Raw genomic sequence first — 27,865 nt, 5'->3', positions numbered from 1 at the left:
GGCGCGAGTGAGGGGCGAGGGGCGCGGCCGGAAACGGGGAGCTCCAGTGCGGGCGGTGGGGGGGGGCGCCCGGGGCCCCGCCCGTCCAGGCCCGACCCTGAGGCGCCGCTAGGACGCGGGGGGGGGGCGTACCTGAGCCCCGCAGGCCGGCCAGGCACCCGCCTGAGGTTTGTGCAGTTTGTCTTGGCGCCGATTCGGCGGCCTCTGTGGACGAGTGGTTTATTGACGCGCGTACCAGTCATCGCTGAATGCATCACCCCAAATCACCGCGTGCCGCAGATGTGTCACCGGGGCCCTCCTCTGTGCCTCCTGTTTCCGTCCTTGGAGTTCGCAGCGTGGACAGGTGGTCCCTGTGCTGAAAATAATAAATGCCTGAAGTACCTTTATTGAACGACTGCTCAGTCCTTTGGCTCTTCTCGAGTCGGGGGTGGTTCCTAAACCTTAAGCCTGGTTTTCTCTGCCCTAGGATCGTCGTATCTGACTGGTTCTTGCGTGAATGCGGATGCTGACTGAGTTATTCAGGTAAATATTTAGTTGACTCTTCGTAAAAAATCTTACCATATTTATTTCTATTTTCTCAGGAAGGACAGGGAAAGGAGGCTGCTTAGCCGCGTGATGGCTTGGATATATTTACATCCATGTATTTTGAATTAAAAACTGAACTGCTGCTGTCTAAAATACAACGTATTTTAAACCGTGTTATCTTTGGAAAAAATAGGATTTCCTTGTTCATTAGGTTTTCATCACTGTTGCATTGTTCTAAGTAATACCCTAATTGTTTATCTTCATCAGACTTTCCAGCTACAACTGTATCTTGTAGTGTTTAGCCCTATCATCCTTTCAAAGATATAGTCGCCCTATTTGTGGTCTAACACTTGTTTTTTTTCCCCCCCCAGGAGAAATTATTATAGAGTCTAAAAATATATTTCCCCCTTCTCTGTGGACTTAACATAAAATTAGTTTTGTATGTATTTGGATTCATTTTCTAAATATCAACACTCTAAAGGCTTATCAGTTACAAAAAATTGGGGTAGTTAAACCATGAGTTGTGGAAAGGAGTTTGTGGAAACGTTAAAAAAAATTGATTATCCCAAAGCTGGTACTCTTAATGGGGAAGATTTTGACTGGTTGTTTGAGACTGTTGAAAATGAATCATTTTTGAAGTGGTTTTGTGGGAATGTGAGTGAACGGAACGTATTATCTGAAGAGGAATTGGAAGCTTTTAGCATTCTTCAGAAATCAGGCAAGCCCATCCTAGAAGGAGCAGCGTTGGATGAAGTTCTTAATACCTGTAAAACTTCTGATTTGAAGACACCTACCCTGAATGACAAAGAGCTGGAGAAATTACAGGATGAGGTTCAAACTCTGCAGAAATTAAAGACCCTGAAAATTCAGCGACGTAATAAATGCCAGTTGATGGCTTCAGTAACTAGCCACAAGTCTCTGAGGTTAAATGCTAAAGAAGGAGCAGCCAATAAGAAGCTGAAGCAGAGTCAGCGAATTCTAAATGCTACCAATACTAAGATCAGTAACGAGCTTCACGCTCTTACTGATGGAGTTGCAAAATTACTGGTGTTCTTCAGACATTCGAATTTGGGTCAGGGGACAGATCCACTGGTGTTTTTATCTCAATTTTCATTGGAAAAATATCTAAGCCAAGAAGAGCAAAGCACAGCAGCATTAACCTTATATACCAAAAAACAGTTCTTTCAAGGTGTACATGAAGTAGTTGAAAGTTCAAACGAAGAAAATTTTCAACTTTTAGATATACACGCATCCTCTATTTGTGAGAATCAAGAAGTTCTTGAGGAGAGACGACTAGAGATGGCTAGGCTGCAGCTGGCTTATATTTGTGCTCAACATCAGTTAATTCACTTGAAAGCAAGAAATTTGAGCCTGAAGTCAAGTGTGAAATGGGCAGAGGAGAATCTTCATAGCCTCACTAGCAAGGTAAACATGAGAAATGGGACTGGATTCATATTGAAATTGTTGCTGCCAATGGAGTAATACTGATAGTAAAGTCTTTAGAAATGGGGATATAATAAGGAATCACAGTCTCTTGTTTTCCGTTCGTTCAGTGTTTAGTTGTGATCTGTGTCATTGTTTCGTACAAATAGATCATATTAGCCGAGGGCAGGAACAGTAATTATAACCCGACCACATTATCTAGTTCATTTTAAACAAAAGTACTTTTGCGTTCTGTGTTGGTTCGGATACAGATGACCCCGACATTTCCTTTCTTATGATGAATGGGTAAAGAGCCTTATTGCTGTGTTGCGGGTTTTCTGCCTTGTTTGCGCTGACCAGAGGATGGTGCTAATGAAGTTAGGGACCCGGTTCAGTGGGTCGAAGCCCTGATTCTCTCCTGAGAATGTACAGATGTATTCTAGTTAGCCGTCTGCACTCTTGGGAAGCTTGCTTTCTTGGTAATGTAACCACTAGATAGTTGAGTAAAAATAACAGCTTTTCTGAAGCTGAATACCTATAACTGACACAAACTTTGGAATGATGTGTGAAGTCCTGTTATTCTGTAGAAGTGCTGAAATCAACAGGCAGGCTGGGAGAATAGCTACTGAGATTATTTTAATTTTAAGAAAAACTTAAATAGTATACATAAGCATTCGGTGAGTAGTGTGATTTTTATTAAGACAAACATGACAAGATGTCCATTACTGTGTCTAGTATTTTACATGGTAGTCATAGCGTTAAAAGTTAGCAATTCATAATGGCTTTACCCTTGGCTTAGTCTACACTTTGCTTTTTTAAACTGTGATTTTGGCTTCTGCTAATATGAAATAAGTTATTAGTGAGTATGTTATCTGATAACCTAAAATGGAAAGTGAAAATAATTTTAAAGCTATTTCAACTTTATACTTACAGTTTGAAATGTAATTGTTTTCTTTGTGTAGGTTCTTGGCAAAGATATTTTGGATGCCAAAATTTCTAGCTTGAACAGTGAGATTCTGAAACTTGAAGAACAAATCACTCATATAAAAGACAAAATTTTGCCTGCTGTGGTAAGAGAGAATGCCCAGTTATTGAATATGCCAGTTGTAAAGGGAGATTTCGACCTGCAGATTGCTAAACAAGACTATTACACAGCAAGACAAGAGTTAGTTTTAAATCAGTTGATAAAGCAAAAGGCATCATTTGAACTTGTACAATTATCTTATGAAATTGAATTGAGAAGGCATTTGGACATATATCGTCAGCTTGAAAACTTGGTTCAAGAACTTAGTCAAAGTAATTTGATGCTCCACCACCAATTAGAAATGCTGACAGACCCATCTGTATCTCAGCAGATAAATCCAAGGAATACCATTGATACCAAGGATTATTCTACTCATAGGTAGGCTTCATTGTTTCTTTAGTGAGTAATTATTTTTCCATTCGTTTTTGTAAAATACTAGAGTTTGAACTAAAATTGTGGACGTTTAAAGAATTCTTTGCACTCCGTTTTTGGCCTTTGTATTCTTTTCTTCCACCTTTCTGTTATATTCTTATATGTTTCTTTTTCCTTTTTAATTCTTGCTCTCTTTTTCATTTATGTTAAATCTGGAAGTAGCTGGTTTAGAGGTGAGGTAGATGGGTTGGAGGATTGAAAATATACAATACAAGGTCTTTATTCATGTTTAGGCACTATTTATTGATAGATGTTTTTAGATTTGGGGCAGGAGTTTAACTTACAGCAGGAAGTTTGAATACAGCTGGGTGTATAGCAAGTATTGCAGAGCAGAGAATTGACTTCATGTGGAGAAGGCAGCAGTAGAGAGGAGAGAACACTTCATTTTTGCGTCTAGTCAAGGTGAATCAGCAAGAATGAGTGCTAGCTTCCAGTCTTTTCTGGATGTCTAAGCAATTGATGGTATGGGGATACTGAAATTGGAGGGCTAACGTAGTCAAAGGACTCAAAAATCTCGATCCTACTGCTGATTTTTCTCTGGGCTAGAAGAAAATCATCTAATACTTTGTGTTCTTATTAATGAAATGAAGGGCAGGGATAGGGCTGCCTCACTGCACACTTTCAGAGGTGGCACTGACCTCATGATTCTGTGTAAATGGTGCCCCCTGGAATTGTGTAGTGACATTCCACAAGAACAGAATTAGCCTTAGGCTTGAACCTGTTTTAGGAAACCTGTTGCAACTTGTTAAAATAATTAAGATAATACATTTAAGAAAAATTCTAAGAAAAAGAGCAGACACTTTTTGTCTTAAATATGTGGAAGGTGCTGCCTCACGTTTTTCCCTTAGACTTGTAGGATATTTCTGCCATTAATGTTTGAAGTGTTAAAGTGACCTCATGGTTCATTAGGAATTAATTTGTTGAGCAAATATGGACATGACTGGAGTAGCAAGTTTACTATTACTATTTACGTGGCTCTTTACTGTTTACTTTTTTAAACATTTTACGTTGTTTATATTTTCATTTTTTCTCTTTTAAGTTGACCACAGTCCTTTAAAATCAGGTAGGTATTACGATGTGAAAATTAAGTCTCAGAGGTTGACTTGACTTAGGTCTTACATGGCAGCCAGGACTCAGATCTAGGTCTTCTGTTTTCAAGATCATTGCTGTTTCTACTACATCATAGTTGTGTTCTGCGAAAGAATTGTTTCTAGGGAGGTACCTCTGAAACGTTTGTTTGAAGTAGGTTAATGGCAGTTAAAGTCAAAAAATTTTTTGTCTAAAACTTGGAAGACGAGAAAACTGCGGATTCAGATACAGTAATTAGAACACATATTTCTGTAATGAGGTAGTATTTTAGTTGGAATGTTTTTAGTTGTTGGATTAATATTTATAGGTTGTTAGCTTTCCCCAAAGAGGCCCCAATATATAGTGGATTATAATTTTGAAAACTGTACTGACTTGAGAATTTTTTTCTATAATTTTTAATCTTCACATTTTAGGCTTTATCAACTTTTAGAAGGAGAGAATAAGAAAAAAGAATTGTTTATAACCCATGGAAACCTGGAAGAAGTGGCTGAGAAATTAAAACAGGACATTTCTTTGGTACAAGAGCAATTAGCAGTATCTGCTCAAGAGCATTCTTTCTTTCTGTCCAAACTAAATAATGATGTGGACATGCTTTGTGATGCTTTGTACCAAGGAGGAAATCAGCTTTTGCTTAGTGATCAGGTGGGTGTTTGCCATAGTAATTAAAAATACTTAAAAAAATAGTGTTCAGGGCTTCCCTGGTGGCGCAGTGGTTGAGAGTCTGCCTGCTGATGCGGGGGACATGGGTTTGTCTCCCAGTCCGGGAGGATCCCGCGTGCCGCAGAGCGGCTGGGCCCGTGGGCCATGGCCGCTGAGCATGCGCGTCCGGAGCCTGTGCTCCGCAACGGGAGAGGCCACAGCGGTGAGGGGCCCGTGTACTGCAAAAAAATTTTTTTTAAATAAAAATAAAAAACAGTGTTCATTGTAAAAGATGCTAAAGAAAATGTTAACCTGAGGAAAAGATTACTCCATATCCCATTGCCCTAATAACATTTTCATATCTCATTTTTATTCATATAAAAACATAAATATATTTTTCAGATCGTTTTGATCAGTGTACACAGAATTTTAAAAATTTATGAAATATTTCAGATGTAGAAGGATATATAATGTTTATGCTAAGAATTAAGAAAAATAAAACCACCGCTGTATTTTTTCCCCTATCTTAGTAAATAGAGGATTGCCCTTACATCTCTAAATCCCCTGTGCACTTAGTAATAGCGTGCTCCTCCTAATGGCATTCCCCTCTCTTCCTCAAGGAGTAACTGCTGCGCTTAATTTCGCCATTCGCTTTCTTTTGTTTATAATACAGACCATGTGTCATTTAGATTTGTATGTTTCTGAATTTTATATAGACTGTATTAATGTATTCTTCAGTAACTTGCTTGTTTCTTAATATGATTTTGAGATTCATCCATGTTGCTATTTGTAAAGCTACAGCTCATTTATAGTTTTCTCTTTTGTATAGTTAGTACTCTCTTATGTGAAATTCCACAATTATCTGTTCTGTTGACAGACATTTAGATTATTTCCAGTTTTTGCCATTGTAGATCATACAGCTATGTATAGTCTTGTTGCATGTCTTGTAGATGCATGCCCGCACACACACACACACACACACACACACACACACACACACTCACACTCACACATCACTCGCTGTCCCCACACACAGGCGTGGAATTGCTAGATAACAGGTTCAGTTTTACAGTGTACATCAAACTGATTTCTAAAGGGGTTGTATCATATTGTACCAGCGATGTTTAAGAGATGCTATGTATCCACATCCTTTTCATCACGTAGCACTGTCTGATTTATAATTTTCTCTCACTCTGTAGAGATGTAAAATAGCGTCCCATTGAGATTGTAATTTGCATTTCTCTGATGGTTAGGGAGGTTGAACCCCCTTTCAGTAGGAATTATTTATGTATTTCAAATGCCAGTCCTTTGTCAGTGATGTGTGTTATGTATATTTGCTCCCTATTTGTGGCTTTTTTCTTTTTTACTGTTTCCTGTTAGTTTATTTTTGGCTTTTTTTTTTGATGTTTTAATGTCATGTCATTTAATCACTCTTAAAGTTTGCCCTTTTTTATATCTTGTTCAGGTTTGCCCATAACATCATAATGATAGTCCCCTTTATCTTAAAGTTATGCTGTTCAAGTTCAGTTCTTTAATCCACCAGGAGTTTATTTTTATGTATGACATGAGAGGTAGAGTTCTCATTTTATTTTTATTTTTTCCCTATGAATAACCAAATTGTCCCATCACCATTTATTGAGGCATACAATTTTAAAATCAGTATCTTTCTGGTGAAGGGACCCCCTTACATTATGAGATAACAAAAGGATCCTTAAATGCCTTCTGCCTTCATGTATGTTTTGTTAGATATTTTGGGCACCACCACTTCTGAACCATAAACTGGGTTCAGACTCTGTTTTCGGAGGACCCAGGTGACTCCTGTCTGGGCTGTAATTCTAACCAAGGGCTCTTCCACCTCTGGCCATCCTGATCTTAAGATTGTTGGTGTCCTTTGAGTCCTTAGTTTATTATGAAGAGTCTCCTGTTTGACTTCCCACCTTCTGTGGACCTTGGACTTTGATTTTTCTCCCAGGAATCATGGATTCTGATTTTCCAAGATTGGCAATTGAGTAAAGCACCTCCTGGGCTCCCTTACCAACCTGCATTGTTTTATGGACTTGTAGTTTCTTTTAATGTCTTGTTACCTCTTTGTTGCTTTTAGGAAGCTTTTGTTTTGTTTGACTGAGTACTTCATTTCACCTTTCACATTTTTTCCTATAGAAGAATTGCTCTGAGTAACTAGCTTACTTTTCTTGAAATAAGAAGGCTTATGATTAGTTTTTTTAAATAATTTTTTTACTGTGGTAAAATACACAAAGTGTAAAATTTACAATTTTAACCACTTTAAAGTGTGCCATTCAGTGACATTAAATACATTCACAGTGTCGTGCAACCATGACACCATACATTTCCAGAACTTTTTCCTCATCCCAAATGGGCCAATCTCTGTGGCTGTTAAATATGAACTCCCCATTCCTCCTTTCCCCCATCCCTGGTAACTCTATTCCAGTTTCTGTCTCTATGAATTTGCCTACTCTAGGTACTTCATGTAAGTAGAATTGTATAATATTTGTCCTTTTGTGTTTGGCTTATTTTAGCCTAATGTCCTTAAGTATCATCCATATTGCATGAGGTGTGAGAATTTTATTCCTTTTTGCGGCTGAGTATTCCATTGTGTGTATACATCACATTTTATCTGTTCATCTGTTTTATAGACACTTGGGGTGTTTACACCTTTTGGCTCTTTTGAATAATGCTGCTGTGAACATTGTTGTACAAGTACTTGAGTCCCTGTTTTCATTCCTTTTGGGTATATACCTAGGAGTGGACGCTGAGTCATGTGGTAAGTCTCTGTTTAACTTTCTGAGGATCTGCCGAACATTTCCACAGCAGCTGCACCAGGGTTCCAGTTTCTCCATGTCCTCGCCTACACTTGTTATTTTCCCTTTTTAAAACATATGTAACAGTCATCCTAATGGATGTGAAGTGATATTTGTGATTAGTTTTTTAAAGTCTCCTATTAGTGATTTTTATCTTCTTGATCTTTTAAACAATTATGTAAAAATCCCATGATGGTGGATTTGAAAATTTCTCCTTGTAGTTCTGTCAGTTTTTTCTTTATATTTGAGTTTATTTTATAAGTTACATCCAAATTTAAAATCGCAGTGAAATATTCTGGTAGACTTAAATTGCAGTGAATTGAACCATTGAGCATTATATAATGACCCTGTGTTGTGCTTTTTGTCTTAATATTCTCTTGTCTGATATTAATATTCCTATGCTATCTTTCTTTTGGTTAGTATTTGCAAGGTGGATGCTTTTTTCCTTTACTTAATGTATCTTTCATGTTCTTCCTTTATACTTAGCCTTATGAAATAAACATTTCCATGCTAAACGATTTTAATTTTTAAAGTTTATAATACTCTTGATTTAATTACTGTGTCATAATTTGTGTAACCAGTCCACCATCTTGGAGTATTTTGATAGTCTTCATTTTTTTCTTTTGTTTGCTCTTGAATGAGATCGTGTATATCTTGTGTATATAGCTTTTTGTTATTGGATACTTTCTTTTTTTTTTTTTTTTTTTTTTTTTTTTTTTTTTTGATACATTCATTTGGATGAACTCTTAGAAGTAGAATTATTGGATTTCTTGGGTATACACATTATTTTTTGGCCTTTGATACTGCCATATTGCTTTTCAAAGGAGTTGTACCTACTTACAATGTCACCAGCACTATTAAATGTCTGCTAGACACCACTTATCATATGATACACCATAATTTCATGAATTTCTAAGAAAGAAAAAACTTTTTCAGTTAAACTGACACAGTATTTCCTTATTTAGAATTTTTATTTCATGCCTATTAGAAGATACCTTTTAGGTGTGGGTACGCATAGGTTTTTATCATATCACTGTTGAATATACATTAAAAGGGGAAAAGCCAATTAAAATGGTTAAGGTGTTTCTAAAGCTTCACATTTAGTGTCCACTTCTATGCTATTTCTTGACTCAAAGTACTTCTAATATTTTTCCACATTATACATCAAGAATGTTGGTGATAGCAGAAAACTTAATAACCTGATTTTAAAATGGGCTAAGGACTGGAATAGACATTTCCTCAAAGAAGAAATACAGATGGCCAACAGGTTTATGAGTAGATGTTCGATTATCTAATTATCAGGGAAATGCAAATCAGAACCACAGTGAGATAACACCTTATGCCTGTTAGGATGACTGTTATCAAAAATCAAAAGACTAGGATTGGTGAGGATGTGGGGAAGTTGGAACCCTTGTACATTTTTGGTGGGCATGCAAAATGGTGCAGCTGCTGTGGAAAACAGTATGGAATTTCCTCAAAAATTTTTAAAATAGAACTACTGTTATAATCCTGTAATCCTACTTCTGGGTATATATCCAAAGGAAATGAAAACAGGATATTAAAGAGAGGTCTGCACTCATATGGTCATCGCAGCACTTACTCATAATAGCTAAGCTGTGGAAACAACCTAAAAGTCCATCAGTGGAGGAATGGATAAAGAAAATATAGTATACACATACAATGGAATATTATTCAGCCTTAGAAAAAGAGAACTGCAAGATGCCACAACATGGGTGAACCTTGAGGAGATTATGCTAAGTGAAATAAGCCAGTCACGAAGAAATAGTGCATGATTCCACTTCTATGAGCATCTAAAGTAGATTTATTAGAAGCACAGAGTAGGATGGTGGTTGCCAGATGGGAAGTTGTTGATCAACAGGTCTAAAGTTTCAGTTATGCAAAATGAACAAGTTCTAGCCATCTGCTATACAACACTGTGCCTGTAGTTAACAATACCGTATCGTACTCCTGAATTTAAGAGGGGAGATCTCATGTTATGTGTTCTTACCATAAAAAAAAAAAATGTCGGTGAGGGAATTCCTTGGCGGTCCAGTGGTTAGGACTCGGCGCTTCCACTTCAGGCGGCGCAGGTTCAGTCCCTGGCTGGGAGAACTAAGATCCTGCAAGCCTTGTGGCATGGCAAAAAATAAACTATTGGTGATAAAGTGCTTCTAATGAGTGTCTGGTCACTAACAGTTACATGATGCTCTTGATTGTCCAGTGCATGTTGATTTCAGTTATATTAACGTGTGAAAGATTCCGTCCTAGAATCACTAAAATATGGTGATTTCACTATAATGTCATTGGGTATCATTATTTAGTGTTTTCCCCTATCCCAGTCAGGTATAAAGTGTCATCCGTATGAATTTTAACTTGCATTTTTATTAATGCAGTTGAACATTTTTCAGTATTTGTAGGAGTATTATTTTAGTAACTGTTAAGATCTTTAGTATTGAAACTAAAGGTTAGATGTTTCTGATTGTATTCAAGTTTACAGAGTTTTTCCTCAGAGAGAGACTGCTTAATGTGGATATTACTTGATTTTTTTTTTTTTTTAATGTAGTTAGTTTAAGAAATACTCTCTGGAACTGGCATTTATGACAGGTGTGAAGCTGTTATTCATGAACTTGTACGTTAGAATCACCAAGGAGCCTGTTGAAATGTAGCTTCTGGCCCTGTTGCAGAGTGATTTAGTGTGGAATGAGGTGCAGGAAACTATTCTTAACAAACTCCCCCAGGTGATTACCATGCTGTGGACCATGCTGAGAGGCTGTGGGAGGTTGAGGTGTAGCTACAGCTACAGATCTTCTGAGAACCTCTTTGGTAATACTGGCTGAAAAATTATAGGAGTAGAATACATGACTAGAAGGCCATGGAAACTTGTTAATAAACTGCTTTTAATGTTAAGAAGTGAAGAATTTCAATTATTAACTGTGAAGGGTCCAGCATGTCTAGGTTTTTGAGAAGAATTACATGGTAAGTCAGGATTGTTGAATGTCACATATAGTTCCATCTTCTGTAACAATGTGAAAAAAGAAAAATGAGATTTTTGTTAAGGTAATTCTTTTATATTGGTAATTGCTTCATTTCAAGGTTTTCTCAGAACCTGTGATGTCTAGAGTAAACAGCTTAGGCTAAAACAAGCAGAACGTAAGTTCCAGGAAGGACATGGTGCTCATTCTTCTATTCGTAGACTCTAAAACAGTGCTTGGTGCGTGGTGGGCATTCAGTAATATTTGAATGTATGAATATGCAGAACAGTTTACATATCAAGTACTCTTCAGGGAGTAGGAGTTTGCTTTGAATCAGTTAAAATTGCCTATAGGAAGTGGTTGCAGTGGGTCTTATCAATACATAGACTTTTTATTAATCCTGCTATGGATTTTTTTTTTTTGCCCGGGGCCCGCGGCATGTGGGATCTTAATTCCCCGACCAGGGATGGAACCACCCCCCGCTGCAGTGGAAGCTCGGGGTCTTAACCACTGGACAACCAGGGAAGGTACCCCCTGCTATGGATTTTTAATTGAGGTTCATTTATTATTGAGATTGTGGGAATAATCATTATATCATTTAGATTCTTCTTGTGTAAATTACATTTTAAATTTATAATTGGTAGTATGAATAGAGCTCTTGAATTAAAAACATTACTGTTTTCCTTTTAGGAGTTAATGGAGCAGTTTCATCAAGTTGAATCTCAGCTAAATAAGCTAAATCATCTTCTTACTGATATTCTTGCTGATGTGAAGACAAAAAGAAAAATTTTGGCATCTGATAAACTGCATCAAATGGAAAGAGAATTATATGTATATTTTTTTAAAGATGAAGATTATCTGAAAGATATTGTGGAGAATTTAGAAAACCGGTCAAAGATTAAGGCTGTTGGTCTTGAAGATTGAAAATGAAATCTTTACTGCACGTGCTGTATTTTAATATTTTATATATTAGGAGGAGAATATAGCTAATAAACACTGAAAATTTTAAATTCGAGGTCAATTAATTGACATTTCATTTAATGAATTCAAGTATTATATCACTTTGGTTTATTATATGTTTGTTCAAAGTCCCAGTGCTTTTTATGACTTGAACGTTTGCTTGGTGGCACTTAGTCCTGGTAACTTTTAAGTTACAGGGAAAAAGCATTATTATATAATGCAGATATTTTTTACAGAGTTAATTGTATCTCATTTTTGTTTTTTTTTAGAGATAGAAATTTCTGCTGTTAAATATTTTAAAAATTTGTAGGACTTTGAATCAGCATTGTTAAAGCTGTAGACCTTAATAAATGGAATAGTTAAGTTCCCTCATATTTGTCTATGAAGTAAAATTCTGCCACTCAAACTGTATTCACCCATAATTCCCTGCTGTAGACTTCGAGACTTAAATTTTGATGTTCCTGCTTGTACCACAAAGAATGTCAAGTCTCCATTGGCCATTGCTCATTTTAGCGGTTGGGTCCTAGGGATTCAACATATCTATCTGCAGGACAGATCTCAGCAGTGCTTTGACTTCAGTCTGACTTACATATAATGAATGTCTTTCAAAATGAAATTTCAAAATTCCATGGAAGTGGTTGCTGAGATGATGTATAACACTATTTTAATCAATTTCTTAGGAGTGAAAATACCTAAGTGTTGGATTCTGTTGGTTGGGATACAAGTGTAGTATCTGGACAATTAGAAATTATTTTAAGAGTTGAGGTAAAATAATTTGAAGTAGCTTATTTATCAGTTATTACATCAAATGATTCTTGAGTGCCTAGTTTATATGTGACCTCTGTTACATACTAAGTAAGCTTTATGGAGAAAAGATTTAGACACTACTTTCAAGAAATATTACTGCTCCAAAAATGTATTACCTGCTTGTAATGTGGAATGCCTGTCTAAAAACTTCACATTTTAGGGGATGTTTATGGAGTTTTTTAGCTATAACCATCAGAAAATGGGTATGCTCAGATGACATATGGGCCTTGACAATTTTGAATTTGCTAATTATTGTATTTGTACATTTTTCAAATTTTGTATTTGTTAAGTAGATCTTAATATAAAAAATTTGTAGCAATAAGTTTTGCCTAAGATTTTGTTATTAACTCCTCACAGGTGACCTTTGTTTGTTCCTGTTTTTCCCTCTGCCCTACCTTGGAATTGAGAATTTACTTGAAATTTTTCTCCTCTCCAGTAATGTGGGAAAATGTCACCTGGTTTTCTGGTTCATGAAATAGCAAATTCTGTTTAGATTAGTGCCACATACATTAGATGTGTTACCAGCTACTCGATGATTTGTACTGTCCCTTCTAGACCTTCACCTGCTCAGCCCAGGGGACCAGTACAGCCCAGCAGTGCAAGTGAAAGGATGTTAGGTTATGTGTCTGTCATAATAACCCAAGTCAGTTAAAAATAATTTTTATGTTACTAGATCTGGATGTTTGAAGATTATAATAGCCATTTGTTTCAAACCTCAGGAAGTAGGAAATATTTGAGTAGTTTGCTTGCTTCAAGATTGGAGATATGTTCTTTACTTTGTTGTCTATTTACCATAATACCCAGTTGAGCCTCTAAATGTTTCACTTTTTTCTTACTATCTTATCTGTATTATGGGGACAATCAATACCTATTTCTTGTAGTGGTGAATACAGTAATTTTTATGAATGTCTATGTAAAAATTTTTACATGACTTGTTTCTTATTTTGAAGTCTCAAAATTAATATATGGGTATTATGTTTATCTTATGTTTAGGATTTTATGAAAATGGAAGGTTACGAGGCATTTTTAGGCTTTGACCTCTGTAAGATACCACTCTCCAGTGTTGCTCAGAAGATTATGTCTGCTATGCATTCAGGTGATTTAGTGGAGTCTAAGAATTGGACAGAGAGTGAAAAGAGTGAGTAATTTTTATGAACCTTCATACTTTTTGTTACCTTGAGTCTTAATTATTCTTAAGACTAAGTTTTGAAAATCATTGACCTTAAAAATGAAAGAGTTATTTTACCAGCAAAAGTGGGTTTACTCGAGAATAGCAGAGAATTGCAATTTGGGACAAGCATGCTATACAAAGGCCAAAGGCAAGTCTAACAAAGGAGAGGAACATTATTTTATAGAGAAAAAGGTGGATGTTGGCAGGGGTTGTTTTGAATCAAAGTCCATTGGAGAAAAGTGAGAGTTCAAAGTGCTGGTAGTTTCCGGCTGAGTCGCTGGGGAAGTGGATTTCTTGTAGGAGATGCCCTGTACGTCTTTTCCTGTGGGGACCTGTAATTGATGATTCTTTCCTGTTGATTCTTCCTCCTGCTGACTTTGAGTGGTACTGCGTGAGAGCTCCCCCTTCTGGCCTGCCAACTCCATTTTAGTGAGCCTTCTCCTTATTAATTTTCACAAAACGAAATGTAGCAGAGTTTTTCTATAGAACTTTTTATTGTGTAGGGAAGTTCCTGCCTACAAGCAGTCCAGCTTCCCCTTGTTTTACTCTCATTCAATGATGACTGAGCTTCTGCTCACTAAATTTTATATTCTCTTAGCCCTTACTGCTTTGAAAATGTGACACTCTCTTCGTTGTTTCAGGCATTTCTGCCAAACGTTCCCTTAGAATCTGGTTCAGCTGTTTAAGTAACTTCACAAGAGATGGGCTCTTTCATAGTGCCCATTTCTAAACCCTTAGCTCTCAGGTCATTGAACCTGTATTTGCTTATTTGTGGTGGACAAGAGAAGTGTTCTTGACAGTATGTGTATTATACCGCCGTAGAATTGTATAAACTGTTACATGACAGATCAGTGGATCTGTGTACATATGTTTATGACATATGATATAATAGTAAAAGCAGTGACATAATGCTCACAAGTGTGACTGAAATGGTTGGAATACCAGGTGTGTTTTTTTTGTTTATTTTTTTACTAGCAAAGCAGTTTTTATTTTAAATTGTAAGTCTGGACCAATAATATGTTTTTCTCTTCTACAGAGTAGGTTATAAGTGAGTGAGATATAATTAATTATATTGAGATGAAATAATTGAGAAGTATTAACACATAGTGCAAAAGCAAAAGTTATAAATGCAGTTTGTCGATTAAGATACAGTAACGCTTAACGTTTCAGTCTATTCATATTCAGGCATCTGTTGCCATTGTTATGGAAGTCAATAATGAAGAGTAAGAATTTTGGGGTATGGACTACATACCTAGCAATTGATAGTGTTTTAGGGGGAATGTTGGTGCTGAGGGAAGTAGTAAAGAAAGTTAACATCAAACAACAAAGAGCCGGGCCTTCCCTAGTGGCACAGGGGTGAAGAATCCGCCTGCCAATACAGGGGACATGGGTTCGATCCCTGGTCTGGGAAGATCCCACATGCCGCAGAGCAACTAAGCCCATGTTCCACAACTGCTGAGCACACGTGCCACAACTGCTGAAGCCCACGTGCCTAGAGCTTGTGCTTTGCAACAAGAGAAGCCACTGCAATGAGAAGCCTGCGCACCGCAACGAAGAGTAGCCCCTGCTCGCCACAACTAGAGAAAGCCCGCGTGCAGCAACGAAGACCCAACACAGCCAAAAATAAGTAAATAAATTAATTAATTAAAAAAAATCAAAGAGCCTTCTCCTTTATTCTGTATACTTGCTTTCCAAAATAAAAGAGCAGTGTGCACTTGACAGAGTTCAAAATATACTTACCTTCAAAAACTGATAAAATAGGGGCTTCCCTGGTGGCGCAGCGGTTGAGAGTCCGCCTGCCGATGCAGGGGACACGGGTTCGCGCCCCGGTCCGGGAAGATCCCACATGCCGCGGAGCGGCTGGGCCCGTGAGCCATGGCCGCTGAGCCTGCGCGTCCGGAGCCTGTGCTCCGCAACGGGAGAGGCCACAACAGTGAGAGGCCCACGTACCGCAAAAAAAAAACTGATAAAATGCCTCTTGAAGCAGTAATGTGAGTCTCTGTTGAGAAAAATTAATGGCAGTCAGCCCCTGTCATGAGCTGTCTTGTCATGCTCTTAAAATACCCTGTTAAAATCCTAGTTTTCATAAATTTATTGAGAAGATAAGGTATTTTCTGTCAAGTGTTCTTGGATTTGGAAAAAGAGTGGAATTTTCACAAAGATTATATTTGTTCCTGTGTCACACTCTTACTGTGAACTTAGTTAAAACAACACACATTTGTTACCTCATAGTTGCTGTGGGTCAGGAGCCTGGGCACAGCTTAGCTGGGTCCTCTGCAGGGCTGCAGTGCAGGTGCCAGTCAGGGCTGGGGTCTCATCTGAGGCTCGAAATGGGAAGCATTTGCTTGTAAGCTCACACGGTTGTGGGCAGAGTTCAGCCCCTTGTAGGCTCTTGGACTGAGGGTCTCGGTTCTTGGTGATGGTTGGCTAGAAGCCACCCTCAGTTCGTTTCCACGTGATTCTCTCCATAAGCAGCTTTACATTATTGCAGCCTTTTCAAAGCCGGCAAGAGAGTGTCCCTGGCAAGACTGACATTACATTCCTATGTAAGGTAATCACATTGTCACCGTTGCTGTATTCTTTTGGTTAGAAGTAAGTCCCACCCACACTCAAGGGGTTACACAAGGGCATGAATCCTAGAAGGCAGGGGGTGTGGGACCACCTTAGAGTGTCTGCCACACAGTCCCACCAGTTTTATTCTTATTTCATATAAATCTGAGTTAAAGTTGGATTGCTCATGGGTTGTTGGTGAATGAATGATGCTGAACCTGAATTGATTCCCGGACTCCTGTCACACGCTGAGCTGTTACGTCACATCCTTCTCTCTCAGAAATAAAACCGTAAATCAGCATTTCGTTTCTAAAAGCCCGTTTCATACCAGATAAATAGCGAAATTGAACTCAGAAATCAATGGAAACAAACGACAAATATTTGCTTTTACAAAAATGTATTAAGTAAAACCAAACAATGTTATATGTCATTTTGGGATCTAATTTTCTGATCTGCTAGACTGACGGAGGTATACACACCCAGTAAGAATTGGACAGTGTGTATCTTCTTGCAGCAAGGTTGGTCTTTATTTAAAAACCCTTTGCTGTGAAAAAAAGATGCAAAAACTTAAAATACAGCTTAATGAATTAATGATTAAGAGGACATCATGTAACTACCTCGTGCATTGCCAGTATCTCAAAATTTCCTTCTCAATACTCTTCCTGCTCAAAGGTAACCGTTATGCGGACTTTTATGGCAGCCACTTCCCACTTCAAATCATATGAGGGAGTTTTACATTGCTCCAAAGGCCTTTCTGGCAGAGATTACTTGTCCGCCACACCGGAGTCCATCCATCCTCCTCGATGGCATGCCAGCAGATGACGTGGCTCAGTGTCCTTACAGCCAGGTGTGGCCAAGTGGCAGGTTCCTGTCAGCAGGGTGTGCTGTTGCCAGGGCAGTCCCGAAGACACCTGACTTGCTTCCCAGCTGGCCTTTTTCCTTCCATCCAGTTGGAATCTGGGACGACTCCTTTCCAACCTGCAAATGATAACAGTGTCCTAGAGGACTGTGGACCAACGTGCTGGAGGGACCCCGGGTCCAGAGTGACTTCATGAAACAGCTGTTCCACCAGCTGAGACCACTCACCTCAGAACAAGAGAGAAATAAACTTCTGTGGTTTAAACCATTGTATGGGTGGGTCTTTTGTGACTGTGGCTTAGCTTTTTACCTTAACTCTTACACCTTTAAACTAGATTCAGAATTGGGTTCGTCTGACTTGAATTTACATTGTCTTTTTTTTTGCGGTACGTGGGCCTCTCCCTGTTGTGGCCTCTCCCGTTGCGGAGCACAGGCTCCGGACGCGCAGGCTCTGCGGCCATGGCTCACGGGCCCAGCCGCTCCGCGGCATGTGGGATCTTCCCGGACCGGGGCACGAACCCGTGTCCCCTGCATCGGCAGGCAGACTCTCAACCACTGCGCCACCAGGGAAGCCCTACATTTTCATTTTAGTGTTTAGTAATGCCACTGAAAGTCTTCGGGAAATACTGGGGAAGGAAGATTTTTCAGGGTGATTTCAAGGTTGTCAGCTGGCCTGGTGCTATGTATAACATGCATTTGATTAAACACGTGTTTATTAGACTACATCTCTGTATTTTGCCTAAGTACCTATAGAAATCAAATAACGTTTTCTAGTACACATTTATCCAAAATTGTTTTTAACTTAATAGAGCTTAGGGGTGAACATGGTTTTTTTCTAGTAAAATAATAGTTTTATAGACATTACATATTTTTCTTTAAAGGGCCATTTTATTTTATTTATTTACTTTTTGGCTGCGTTGGGTCTTCGTTGCTGCACGTGGACTTTCTCTGGTTGTGGCGAGCAGGGGCTTCTCGTTGTGGAGCATGGGCTCTAGACACACGGGCTTCAGTAGTTGTGGCATGTGGGCTCAGTAGTTGTGGCCCGTGGGCTCTAGAGTGCAGGCTCAGTAGTTGTGGTGCACGGGCTTAGGTGCTCCATGGAATGTGGGATCTTCCCAGACCAGGGCTCGAACCCGTGTCCCCTGCATTGGCAGGCGGATTCTTAACCACTGCGCCACCAGGGAAGCCCAGACATTACAAATTAATTCAGGTGTGAGGCTCCTCAAGGTAAATATTTGTCAAAATCCAATTCATTAATGTGAAGTGTGTCTAGTCCCACCATCTAGTGGAAATCTTTGCAATTTCAAGGACAGATAACATAAAGCTAAATGACAAAATAGATTTATTTTGATTATATTCATTCTGTTTAATGTGGATAAACATTTTTATTTCTATCAAATAAACATAAAATCCTTCTGTCCAGTCACTTAGCAAACCCTGCCAGGTGTTGGATTCCAATTCCCACCGCTCTAATTCAAGCCTTCGTTCCTTCTCACTTGAAAATTTGCAGAAGTTTCCTAATTGCTGTTTGCCGTCAATTTATTGCCACTTTGCTCCTGCCTTTGCACTGTCGCTGGGATTAGCTCAGCTCTTGTCCTTGCTCTCTGCAGAATTTATCTGTAGAAACATCCCCATGTGTTCCTACAGTGCAGCCTGGCCCTTGCCTGCCCTTTAAGTCTTTATGTCCCATCACTTTTCCTTCTCTTTATGCCCCATTCAGATTTCTTTTAATTAATTAATTTTACAGCAGGTCCTTTTTGGTTATCTATTTTAAATACAGCAGTGTGTACATGTCAATCCCAAACTCCCAATCTATTTCTCCCCCCACCACCCTTCCCCCCTGGTACCCAAGGCAATCTACAGACTCAATGCAATCCCTGTCAAATTACCAATGGCATTTTTCACAGAACTAGATCAAAAAATCTTAAAATTTGTATGGAGACACAAAAGAGTCTGAATAGCCAAAGCAAGCTTGAGAAAGAAAAACTCAGCTGGAGGAATCAGGCTCCCTGACTTCAGACTATGCTACAGAGCTACAGTCATCAAAACAGTATGGTACTGGCACAAAAACAGAAATATAGATCAAAGGAACAGGATAGAAGGCCCAGAAATAAACCCATGTGCCTGTGGTCAATTAATCTATGACAGAGGAGGCAAGACTATACAATGGAGGAAAGATAGTCTCTTCAATAGATGGACAGCTACATGTAAAAGGATGAAACTAGAATATTCTTTAACACCATACACAAAAATAAACTCAAAGTGGATTAAAGACGTAAATGTAAGACTAGATACTATAAAACTTAGAGGAAAACATAGGCAGGGCACTCTTTGACATAAACTACAAAAATATCTTTTCTGATCCTTTTCCCAGAGTAATGGAAATAAAAACAAAAATAAACAAATGGGACCTAATTAAACTCAGGAGCTTTTGCACAGCAAAGGAAGCCACAAACAAAACAAAAAGACAACCCACAGAATGGGAGAAAATGTTTGCAAATGATGCGACCGACAAGGGATTAGTTCCCATTCAGATTTGACTTCCAAACACGCGTCGTTTCCTGACTTCATCCTCTGCTTACCTTTTCTTTCTTTCCTTCATACACGACTCTGAGTGGTGAAGTCATCGCATTTTACAAATTTCTGCTCAAATGATACTTCATTACCAGAATGCCTTATTGGAAGTAAACTGCATTTGATTCATTTGCAACTCAGATTAGAGAATTTCCTGTGATGTAATTTTGGGTTATTTGCATAATGCTTTAACTCTTGGTATGATTTGAGCTTTTTGAAGGCAGGCAAAGGTGGTCTCATCTTTGATGCTGCCACAGGTGGGTTGATCTGTGAATTCAGCTTTTACCGATTTGTAAGAGCTTTCTACAGACATGTAAAACATATATGAAGGACTTTACTATTTCATTATTTATGTTGTATTTTCCTCAACATTTTGGGGGGTCTTTTTTTGTTTGTACTACTTCAGAAAAAGTTGTTTTTTTTTTTTAAACAGAAAAACCAAAAACAAAGTCCATAATCCCACATTAAAAAAAAATTTGGGGTGGGGGACTTCTCTGGTGGCGCAGTGGTTAAGAATCTGCCTGCCAATTCAGGGGACATGGGTTCAAGCCCTGGTCCGGGAAGATCCCACACGCCGCGGAGCAACTAAATCCGTGTGCTGCAACTACTGAGCCTGCGCTCTAGAGCCCGCGAGCCACAACTACTGAGCCCACGTGCCACAACTACTGAAGCCTGCATGCCTGGAGCCTGTGCTCCACAACAAGAGAAGCCACCACAGTGAGAAGCCCGTGCACTGCAACAAAGAGTAGCCCCCACTCGCTGCCAACAAAGAGTAGCCCCCACTCGCTGCAACTAGAGAAAGCCCACACGCAGCAATGGAGACCCAAAGCAGCCAAAAATAAATAAATTTATTAAAAAAATTTTTTTTTCTTTTTTACATGTTCACACACACACACACACACACACACACACACACACAGTGAAAGGGTTTATATGTACATTGTTTTCTTAGTTCAAGGCTTTTTCTTTGTTGAAACATCTCCCCTTGTTGCCTCCCCGTGTTAACAACTTAGCGTATGCCTTTTATGTTTTTGTTTTCATGATAGTGATTATAGCTTGTGTGTGTGTGGCTATGTTGTGCCACCCAGACCTCCGCCTCCTTGGATGGGATTGGCTGAGGGCTTTGTTGCAACTGTATCACATTTGAGCTTCCACTCCCTCAGTCCTTCTGCTCCCCAAGAGCGTCCCCAAGTAAACGTTTGCAGGAAAAGCTCAGTCTGGTCCCCAGGGAACTTGATCTATGCAGTGGGTGCCAGTAGTGGTCTGAGAAAGCAGACATGGCATTTTGGAATTTGGTCACCCTTAGGTGGGCTGGCACTGATGACTTCATCACAAGTTGTAGGTGAAATACGGATGGCAGCGGTGCAGTTAAAGCTTTTACTAGGGGTGGCTGGTCTGGCATACCAGTGCAAGCAGCTGTGCAAGCTGCTGGGCAGTACTATGTATTTGAAAAGAATAGGGCAATGGAAGAGAATGGCATTGGTGGCTGTGGCTGGGTCCTTTGGAAAAAGACAAAGGCCAAGCGTGGTTAATTAGCAATTAAAGGGTAAATGTGATAGCCAGAGGGCTCACCTGCTAGCCTGTGAAGAGACCACCTGCAGTCACAGCCCCCCCCCCCAACCCCAGCCTAGTATGGCTGGTAGAGCTCCAGAGGAGGTTGGATGCTCAGCCCTGGCGGGTGTTCTACCTCAAGGTCAGGGCCTTGACCAGGAAGAGGGACCTGACCCTGAGATGCAGGATGGGGACGTCTCGATTGGTGCATTCAAGTTTGAATCCCAGGTACCTCTGGGACCTGCAGAAGTAGCTACTCCTCTCTGTTAAAGGCCAGCCCCCTTCTCTCTACCCTTAAGTCCCCCAGCTTAAAGACAGTGCAAGAGGGTTCTATCTTGAGAAATAACACATCCTCCCTCAGGAAATGCCACCTCCTCTTTTGGCCATTAAGTCACTACATAACCTGGCCAAGAGGTACCAGGGCCTGTTAAGGGAGTGGATGAGACGGGCTGGTCAGGGAACAGAAACCCTATAGTCATTGGAACAGGGAAAGTTTAAAGCATTATTAACTAGTAATGGGATTAGCTGACAAGAAGTAAAGAAAACTGAGGATTACAATAATAGGAGACGCAGGGAGCATCTACCTGCGGCAGTGTCGAAGGAAGGAACAAAACTAGAATGACCTGGCCAGGTGACGTCCACCAGCCTCTGTCATCTATTGTCCCTGTATGGGCAACTTGGGCTCTTTAATGGAGTGACCATGGGGCTGGGGCGGAGGCCACGCGTGTGCCCAACAGCATGGCGCTCCCACTCACCAGGGCCGATCTCACCGTTGCCTCTGTTGAATTTCCAATGACACACTGAACTCTGGGTCCCCAATAGTACTGAACTTTGAGAACAGTCACTTGGGGGCTAGTTGGCAATACTGGACCCCTTGTGCCCCCAAAGGTGCCGTTATTCGTCTCGACTCAAATCCACACGTATTCCAGGCACGGGTTTGCCTTTCCCATATGCAGGGCCTCAGTGAGCTCCATAATACAAGGCTCACAGAGCCTTTGACCCACTGACACAGAATCCTGCATAGCATCGCCCTGGATATAGGGACCCACTTTACAGCAAAGGAGCTGCAGTGGGCACATGATCGTGGGACCCACAGGTTCCGTCACAGCCACACACCCAGAAATGCCAGCCCAACAGAGTGGTAGAGTGGTAGAGCAGGCTGAGCTCAGGTGACCTCCAGGCTGCAGTATACACTGTACTTCAGCGACCATAGCAGGATGCAGTGGCCCCAGTATAGATAATTAAGGGCTCTGGGAGCCAAAAGGTGGCAGTGGGAGTGGCCCTGCTTACCATCACTCCCAATGCCCCTCCCAATCAATTTGTGTTTCTCTCTCCAGATACCTCTGGGTTCTGCGGGTTTAGTCTTGACTCCCCAGGGGAAACCCACCAGGGACAAAGGCAAAGTACTGTTCGATTTCAAGCTATAGCTGCTGCACAGTCATTTCAAGTTCTGTACTCCAGTAGACTGGCAGGCAAGTGAGCTACTCTCCATCCTGCTAGGGGTGACCTCCTGCTCACCAGAGGTCAGGGCTGCCGTTACATAATGGGGCAGGAAAGCATCTACGTGGCACCCAAGTGATGTGCTTGGCCACCTCTTGGTCCTCTGACCAAATTTGCTGGTAAATGCAGTGGCCGTGGCCTGAGAAGGGCATGGTGACCAGGGACTTACACCCCTCAGGGATGAGGGTTTGGGTCACGATCAGGCAAGCTGCCTAGACCAGCAGAGGTGCCAAGCCAGGGTGAGGGGACCCTCAGAATGGGTAGGAGAGGGAGGTGAATAGCATTTGCAGCTTTGAGACCAGCTGCAGGACAAGGACAGGCAGTTCACCCCATTAACCTCCCTTTTAAGTTCCCTCAGGAAGAGGCCCAGCAGAGTCGCGAAGGAGCTGCTCCCAGAACATATCTGAGCTGTGCAGTGTAGTGAACACTGTGGGTGCCCCGAGCCCCCCACTCATCACCCCAGCTGCTGCTCACCACACAGCCCCTCCCGGTGGTTGCCTCAGCTGCAAAGAGCTTCTTTGCCCAAGGGCACACCATTTTCCCAGGAGCAACCAGGTAATGACTGGTGGGTGCTGGGGAGTAAAGGCTCAGCTCCCTTGACCCTGTGGGGGACAACTATACAGGACCATGCCAGGTCCAGAGCAGGCCTTTGTAGCGGCCGCATCTTGGACCAGTCCTCCCTCCTTCACTCCCCTACAGACGTTGATCCTGAGAGCGCTACCCCAAAACCTTTCTGAATGCAAGCCTTCATCTCAGGGTCAGCCTCCCAGGGACCAGACCTGTGCCAGTGTATGGGTATAACATACTCATGTACATGAATGGGGAGATTTGGTCATTGTTTTAAAAAATGGGATCATATTTTCACAGATCTCTGCATCTTCAAGTCCGCTAATACAGCTCATTCTTTTCAATGGCTCTGTGCTTCATGGTGTGGATGTTACATAATTTATCCATCGACTGCCCTCATGATTGGTATCTCCTTTGTTTTCAGTCCTTTGCCGTAAAGCAATACTATCATAAATGTTTTGCTTTAAACCTATTTACTGTTGCACATATTTCTGTGAAACAGATAGCCAGGAGTGAGGTGGTTTGGTTAGATGATTTATATATTTATATCTCTTTGTTTTTATTGAGGTTACAACACACACACACAGCACAACTATCCTAAGATTATAGGTCAAAATTTCCCAAACTGAACACCCGTATAACCTTCACCCAGATCAAGAAACGGAACATTGGTAGCATCTCAGAGGCCCCTCTTTCCTCCCTTTGGGTTCGTTCTTTTCTTCCCAACTCCTGAGAGTGATGTGCGTATTTTTAACTTTAAATAAGTGTCGACACTGTGCTTTCCAAAAAGGTCCTAACCATTCGCATTTTTACCAGCAATGAGTGAGACTACCTCTTCTTCTCCATCTCCAATTATATTTGATTTGTGTTTCCCTGACTGCTAGTGAGTTTGGGTATTACATCATGTTTGTTTGCTTTTTGGATTTGCTATTTTGCGTGTTGCCTCTCCCTGTCTTTTGCTCACTTTTCCATTGAATTGTTTCCTTTTTGGTCAGTGTAACTTGTATAATAAAAATATTAACCCTTTGTCTTTTTTGTCCCAAACAGTTTTCCCAATGTATTATTTTCTTTCAGAAGTGGTGCTAGTTATACTATCCCTATTCATTAATCTATCCTTCTCTACTGCATTAAAATACCATCTTCGTTGTATATTAAATTCTCATAAGTCCTGGGGTCAGTTTCTGGATGGTCTACTCTGTTTTAGAGATCTTTTTGTCTATTCCTATTCAAATACCTTGTGGATTTGATTACAGTGCCTTTATAGTATGTTCTGATAATCTGGCAAAGCAAGTCTTCTTTTATTTTTTTAAAAAAACGTACCTTTCTGGGTCCTGCCTGGTGGTCCAGTGGCTAAGACTCCACATTCCCAATGCAGGGGTCACAGGTTCGATCCCTGGTCAGGGAACTAAGATCCCGCATGCTGCACGGTGCAGCCAAAAAAAACCCTTACCTTTCTTCTCTATTTTCAGACATTTAATATTTCATATGTACTTTGAAATTATTATTTTTTTCAATTAAAAGAACTCTGTAGGGTCTCTGATGAGAATTACATTAATTAAAAAAAATATATATATATATATATTTATTTATTTATTTGGCTGTGCCGGGTCTTAGTTGTGGCACACGGGATCTTCATTGCTGCGTGCAGGATCTTTTAGTTGTGGTATGCGGGGTCTTTAGTTGAGACACGCGAACCCTTAGTTGCGGCATGTGGGATTTAGTTCCCTGACCAGGGATCGAACCCAGGCCCCCTGCATTGGGAGCATGGAGTCTTAGCCACTGGACCACCAGGCAAGTCCCTGCATTAAATTTATATTTAGGAGAATTAAATATTTTGTTCATATCTCAGTGCTATGTATTCGCGTTTGTATAGATCATGCTTTATGCCATTTTATAAGATTTTAAGTTTCCATCATTGAGTGCCTTGTGCTTTTCTTGTTAAATTAATCCTGAGTATAACTTTCCTCTATCGTCAGTGAAAGATTTCCCCCATTTGCATTTCATCGTTGTTATCGTTGCTATTAGAGAGAACGTACATCCCAGAGGTTACGAGCCGAAACTTGAGTCATGTTGCCTGGGGTTGAACCCAGGTTCCATCACTTCCTGTCCAGCCCAAACTTATTAAAATTAAAACAAAAGCTAAATGAGAAGTTTGTATTAATGATATTTTACTGAAGTTGTAATTGTTCCATTACAATATTATTCAGTCTAAGAATTTCTTCACCTTTAATACTTACAAGCTTTCTGTAAAATGGTGAACTTGGGTTTTCAGAATCAAGTATTCAAATGCAAATACCAAGTAATGCTTTTTAATAAACTGCATGATTACATAGATCTGTCTCCAGTTAATTTGAAGATACTTTGCATAAATGTTTATTACAATGGTAGTATGCATTTTGGTTGTAAATTTTACTACATTGTTTTAATTAAGTAAATAATGAGTAAATGATTATAGAGGCTATTTTCAATGTTTAGCTAATTATATGATTTTAATTTCTTTATTCCCTCATGCTTCCTTTCTGTGTCTTGTAAAGCTGCAGAAGTGGTGGACAAATCCAGTGTTAGGTATTCAGTACTACCTGAAGATGGGAAGAATCAGTCACTGGAGAAAAAGGTGAAACCTTGCAAGTATGACTAATTCTAAACAGATAACTTTCATTCATTCAATAAATACTTATCAAGTGTCTACTATATGCTAGGCACTGTGGATGCAACGGTTAAAAAAACAAAAGGAGTTCTTCTCCAGGAGCTGTAGTTTAACTTGTATGAGGGGACTAGGAAGACGGAGAAGCACGATATTTCTCTATGACGTGGTGAATTAGTGTCACTGTAGGAGACAGGGCCAAGTGCTTTGGGGACGATAGGGGAGATGGCTAACCCAGTTTTTGTGCTGTTCCGTTCCGCTTTTTCTGGGAGGTGGGGAGGGGAATCTGGAACGTTTGTCTGAAGTATGAACTCTGACTTGAGGTCTAAAGGATGACTAAGAAATGGTCAGTCTGAAGATCCTCACCTTTAGAGAGTGGGGAAGGACTTTGGGAAGAGTTTTTAGGTTAGGGGAAGAGAGCTTGGAACTTCGGGGTGGTGGAAATAAAGAGAAGTTCAGAAAGAAAGGGGTATAAAATTTGCAATGGGCGAGTTACGTGGTTTGGGCTTGGCAGAGAGATGAGAAGAGGTCATGTTATTACCCAAGACCTTCTATAGGAAGCAGTGGTGGAGGTGGCATAATAGTTAAGAGAGTGGGCTCTGGAGCAAACTACCTGTGTCCAAATCCAAATCTAACTTAGTCTGATGTAAGTTCCCTTAGTAAATCCCTGGATTGATGGGATGGTTATTTGCCCCTGAAGTGGAAGGAGCGGCATCTTTGACAGAAGAGGGACTGTGCAGCCCTTTGAAAGTGAATGGAAATTCTCTCTCCCAAAGGTGTTCAAACTGTGCTCCTTCGATCCCTAAGGCAGAGGTCTTCAAATCGTTTTGCTCCCTTTCTCACAAAAGACTTTTGAAAAGCCATGTATCTCCTGACATATTTTTAAGTTGACGTTTAAAATATTTATCACAAGTTTAAAAAGTTTCATAGGACATGATTTCTGGTGGATTAATAATATTGACATTTAAAAAACTTATATCACAGTTTAAAATCTGTCCACTAATATCTAAATACTATACTCTGATAACTTGACATCTACCATCATTCCTTTAAAAAATACATGAGCAGGATATTCTTCAACAATCTGAATTTTTATATTTTCCTTTTCCTTCTTGACTCCTTTTCTTGTATACTTCTCCACAGAATTTTTATTTTGGAAGTCTTTTCTTAAAAAGCAAATAATATTTCTCTGCAATAAAAATGACTATAAGTTTAAATTTTCTGTGATCATGTGACTGTGTTAAAACATTTTCTTTCAAAATTATTTTTAAAGTATTATTGGTATACGTTTGTTCAGAATAGCATAAATATACCATAACATCTGAAAAATAAGCATAAAAAATAAACTTTTATTGTAAACGAATCCTACAATGAAACGGAGAGATACTTTTCCCCCTCGGTCTGTGAATTGATGAATGAATACTGCACATTGCTAGGTCGAAACAGGAAGAGGATTGGGCCGAACTGTGTTTTCAAAGAAACCTTAGTAGGTAGATTAACATAGTATCGACTAGTTGTGGTGATTTAATTTTCTCTATAAATGGCCTTTGGTTGGAAGTTGTCAGTGACTCATCCTCACTCTTAGGCACGTGTACAGCACACTCCCCTCCGCGTGTAACATCTCCTGTTACACGCATGGTGCCAGCGCAGGGCTGTGGTGCGAGACTGTCTAAACTAACTCCTGCCTATTCCAGCCCAGGATGCAGATGTGCACTCCTACCTGGTTGAGAAAAACCACTGCTCTGGAAGACACTCCATAGT

At 40.0% G+C, this 27,865-nt stretch overlaps 2 protein-coding genes across 2 annotated transcripts in view; both read left to right on the top strand.

The window, feature by feature from the left end:
* Positions 1-354: 354 nt before the first annotated feature.
* HAUS3 (HAUS augmin like complex subunit 3) lies at positions 355-11,932 on the top strand. Its single transcript, XM_024754955.1, has 5 exons — positions 355-522; positions 897-1,950; positions 2,910-3,349; positions 4,906-5,134; positions 11,613-11,932. Exons 2-5 carry the CDS (start codon positions 1,042-1,044, stop codon positions 11,844-11,846), a joined length of 1,812 nt encoding a protein of 603 aa, XP_024610723.1. The 5' UTR covers positions 355-522; positions 897-1,041; the 3' UTR covers positions 11,847-11,932.
* The window catches only part of LOC112406231 (DNA polymerase nu-like), a gene marked incomplete at its 3' end in the record, with an annotated part of 71,350 nt that continues 43,951 nt past the window's right edge, over positions 467-27,865 (top strand). The window contains exons 1-3 of the mRNA XM_024754956.1: positions 467-522; positions 13,683-13,827; positions 25,995-26,074. Coding sequence (XP_024610724.1) covers positions 13,689-13,827; positions 25,995-26,074 — 219 coding nt within the window. The remainder of the gene's footprint in view (positions 523-13,682; positions 13,828-25,994; positions 26,075-27,865) is intronic.

This window comes from Neophocaena asiaeorientalis, unplaced genomic scaffold, assembly GCF_003031525.2.
Source record: "Neophocaena asiaeorientalis asiaeorientalis breed wild unplaced genomic scaffold, Neophocaena_asiaeorientalis_V1.1 scaffold767, whole genome shotgun sequence".
NCBI lineage: Eukaryota > Metazoa > Chordata > Mammalia > Artiodactyla > Phocoenidae > Neophocaena > Neophocaena asiaeorientalis.
Note: the sequence above shows the minus strand (reverse complement) of the source record. Positions and strands in the feature narration are given on the sequence as shown.

What these genes read in the sequence shown, in the direction of transcription:
- HAUS3 (XM_024754955.1), top strand. Translation starts at nt 1,042, where the DNA reads ATGAGTTGTGGAAAGGAGTTTGTGGAAACGTTAAAAAAAATTGATTAT. An exon ending in TTCATAGCCTCACTAGCAAG is followed by an intron (nt 1,951 to 2,909) that starts GTAAACATGAGA and finishes TTCTTTGTGTAG; the next exon opens with GTTCTTGGCAAAGATATTTT. An exon ending in AGCTTTTGCTTAGTGATCAG is followed by an intron (nt 5,135 to 11,612) that starts GTGGGTGTTTGC and finishes TTTTCCTTTTAG; the next exon opens with GAGTTAATGGAGCAGTTTCA.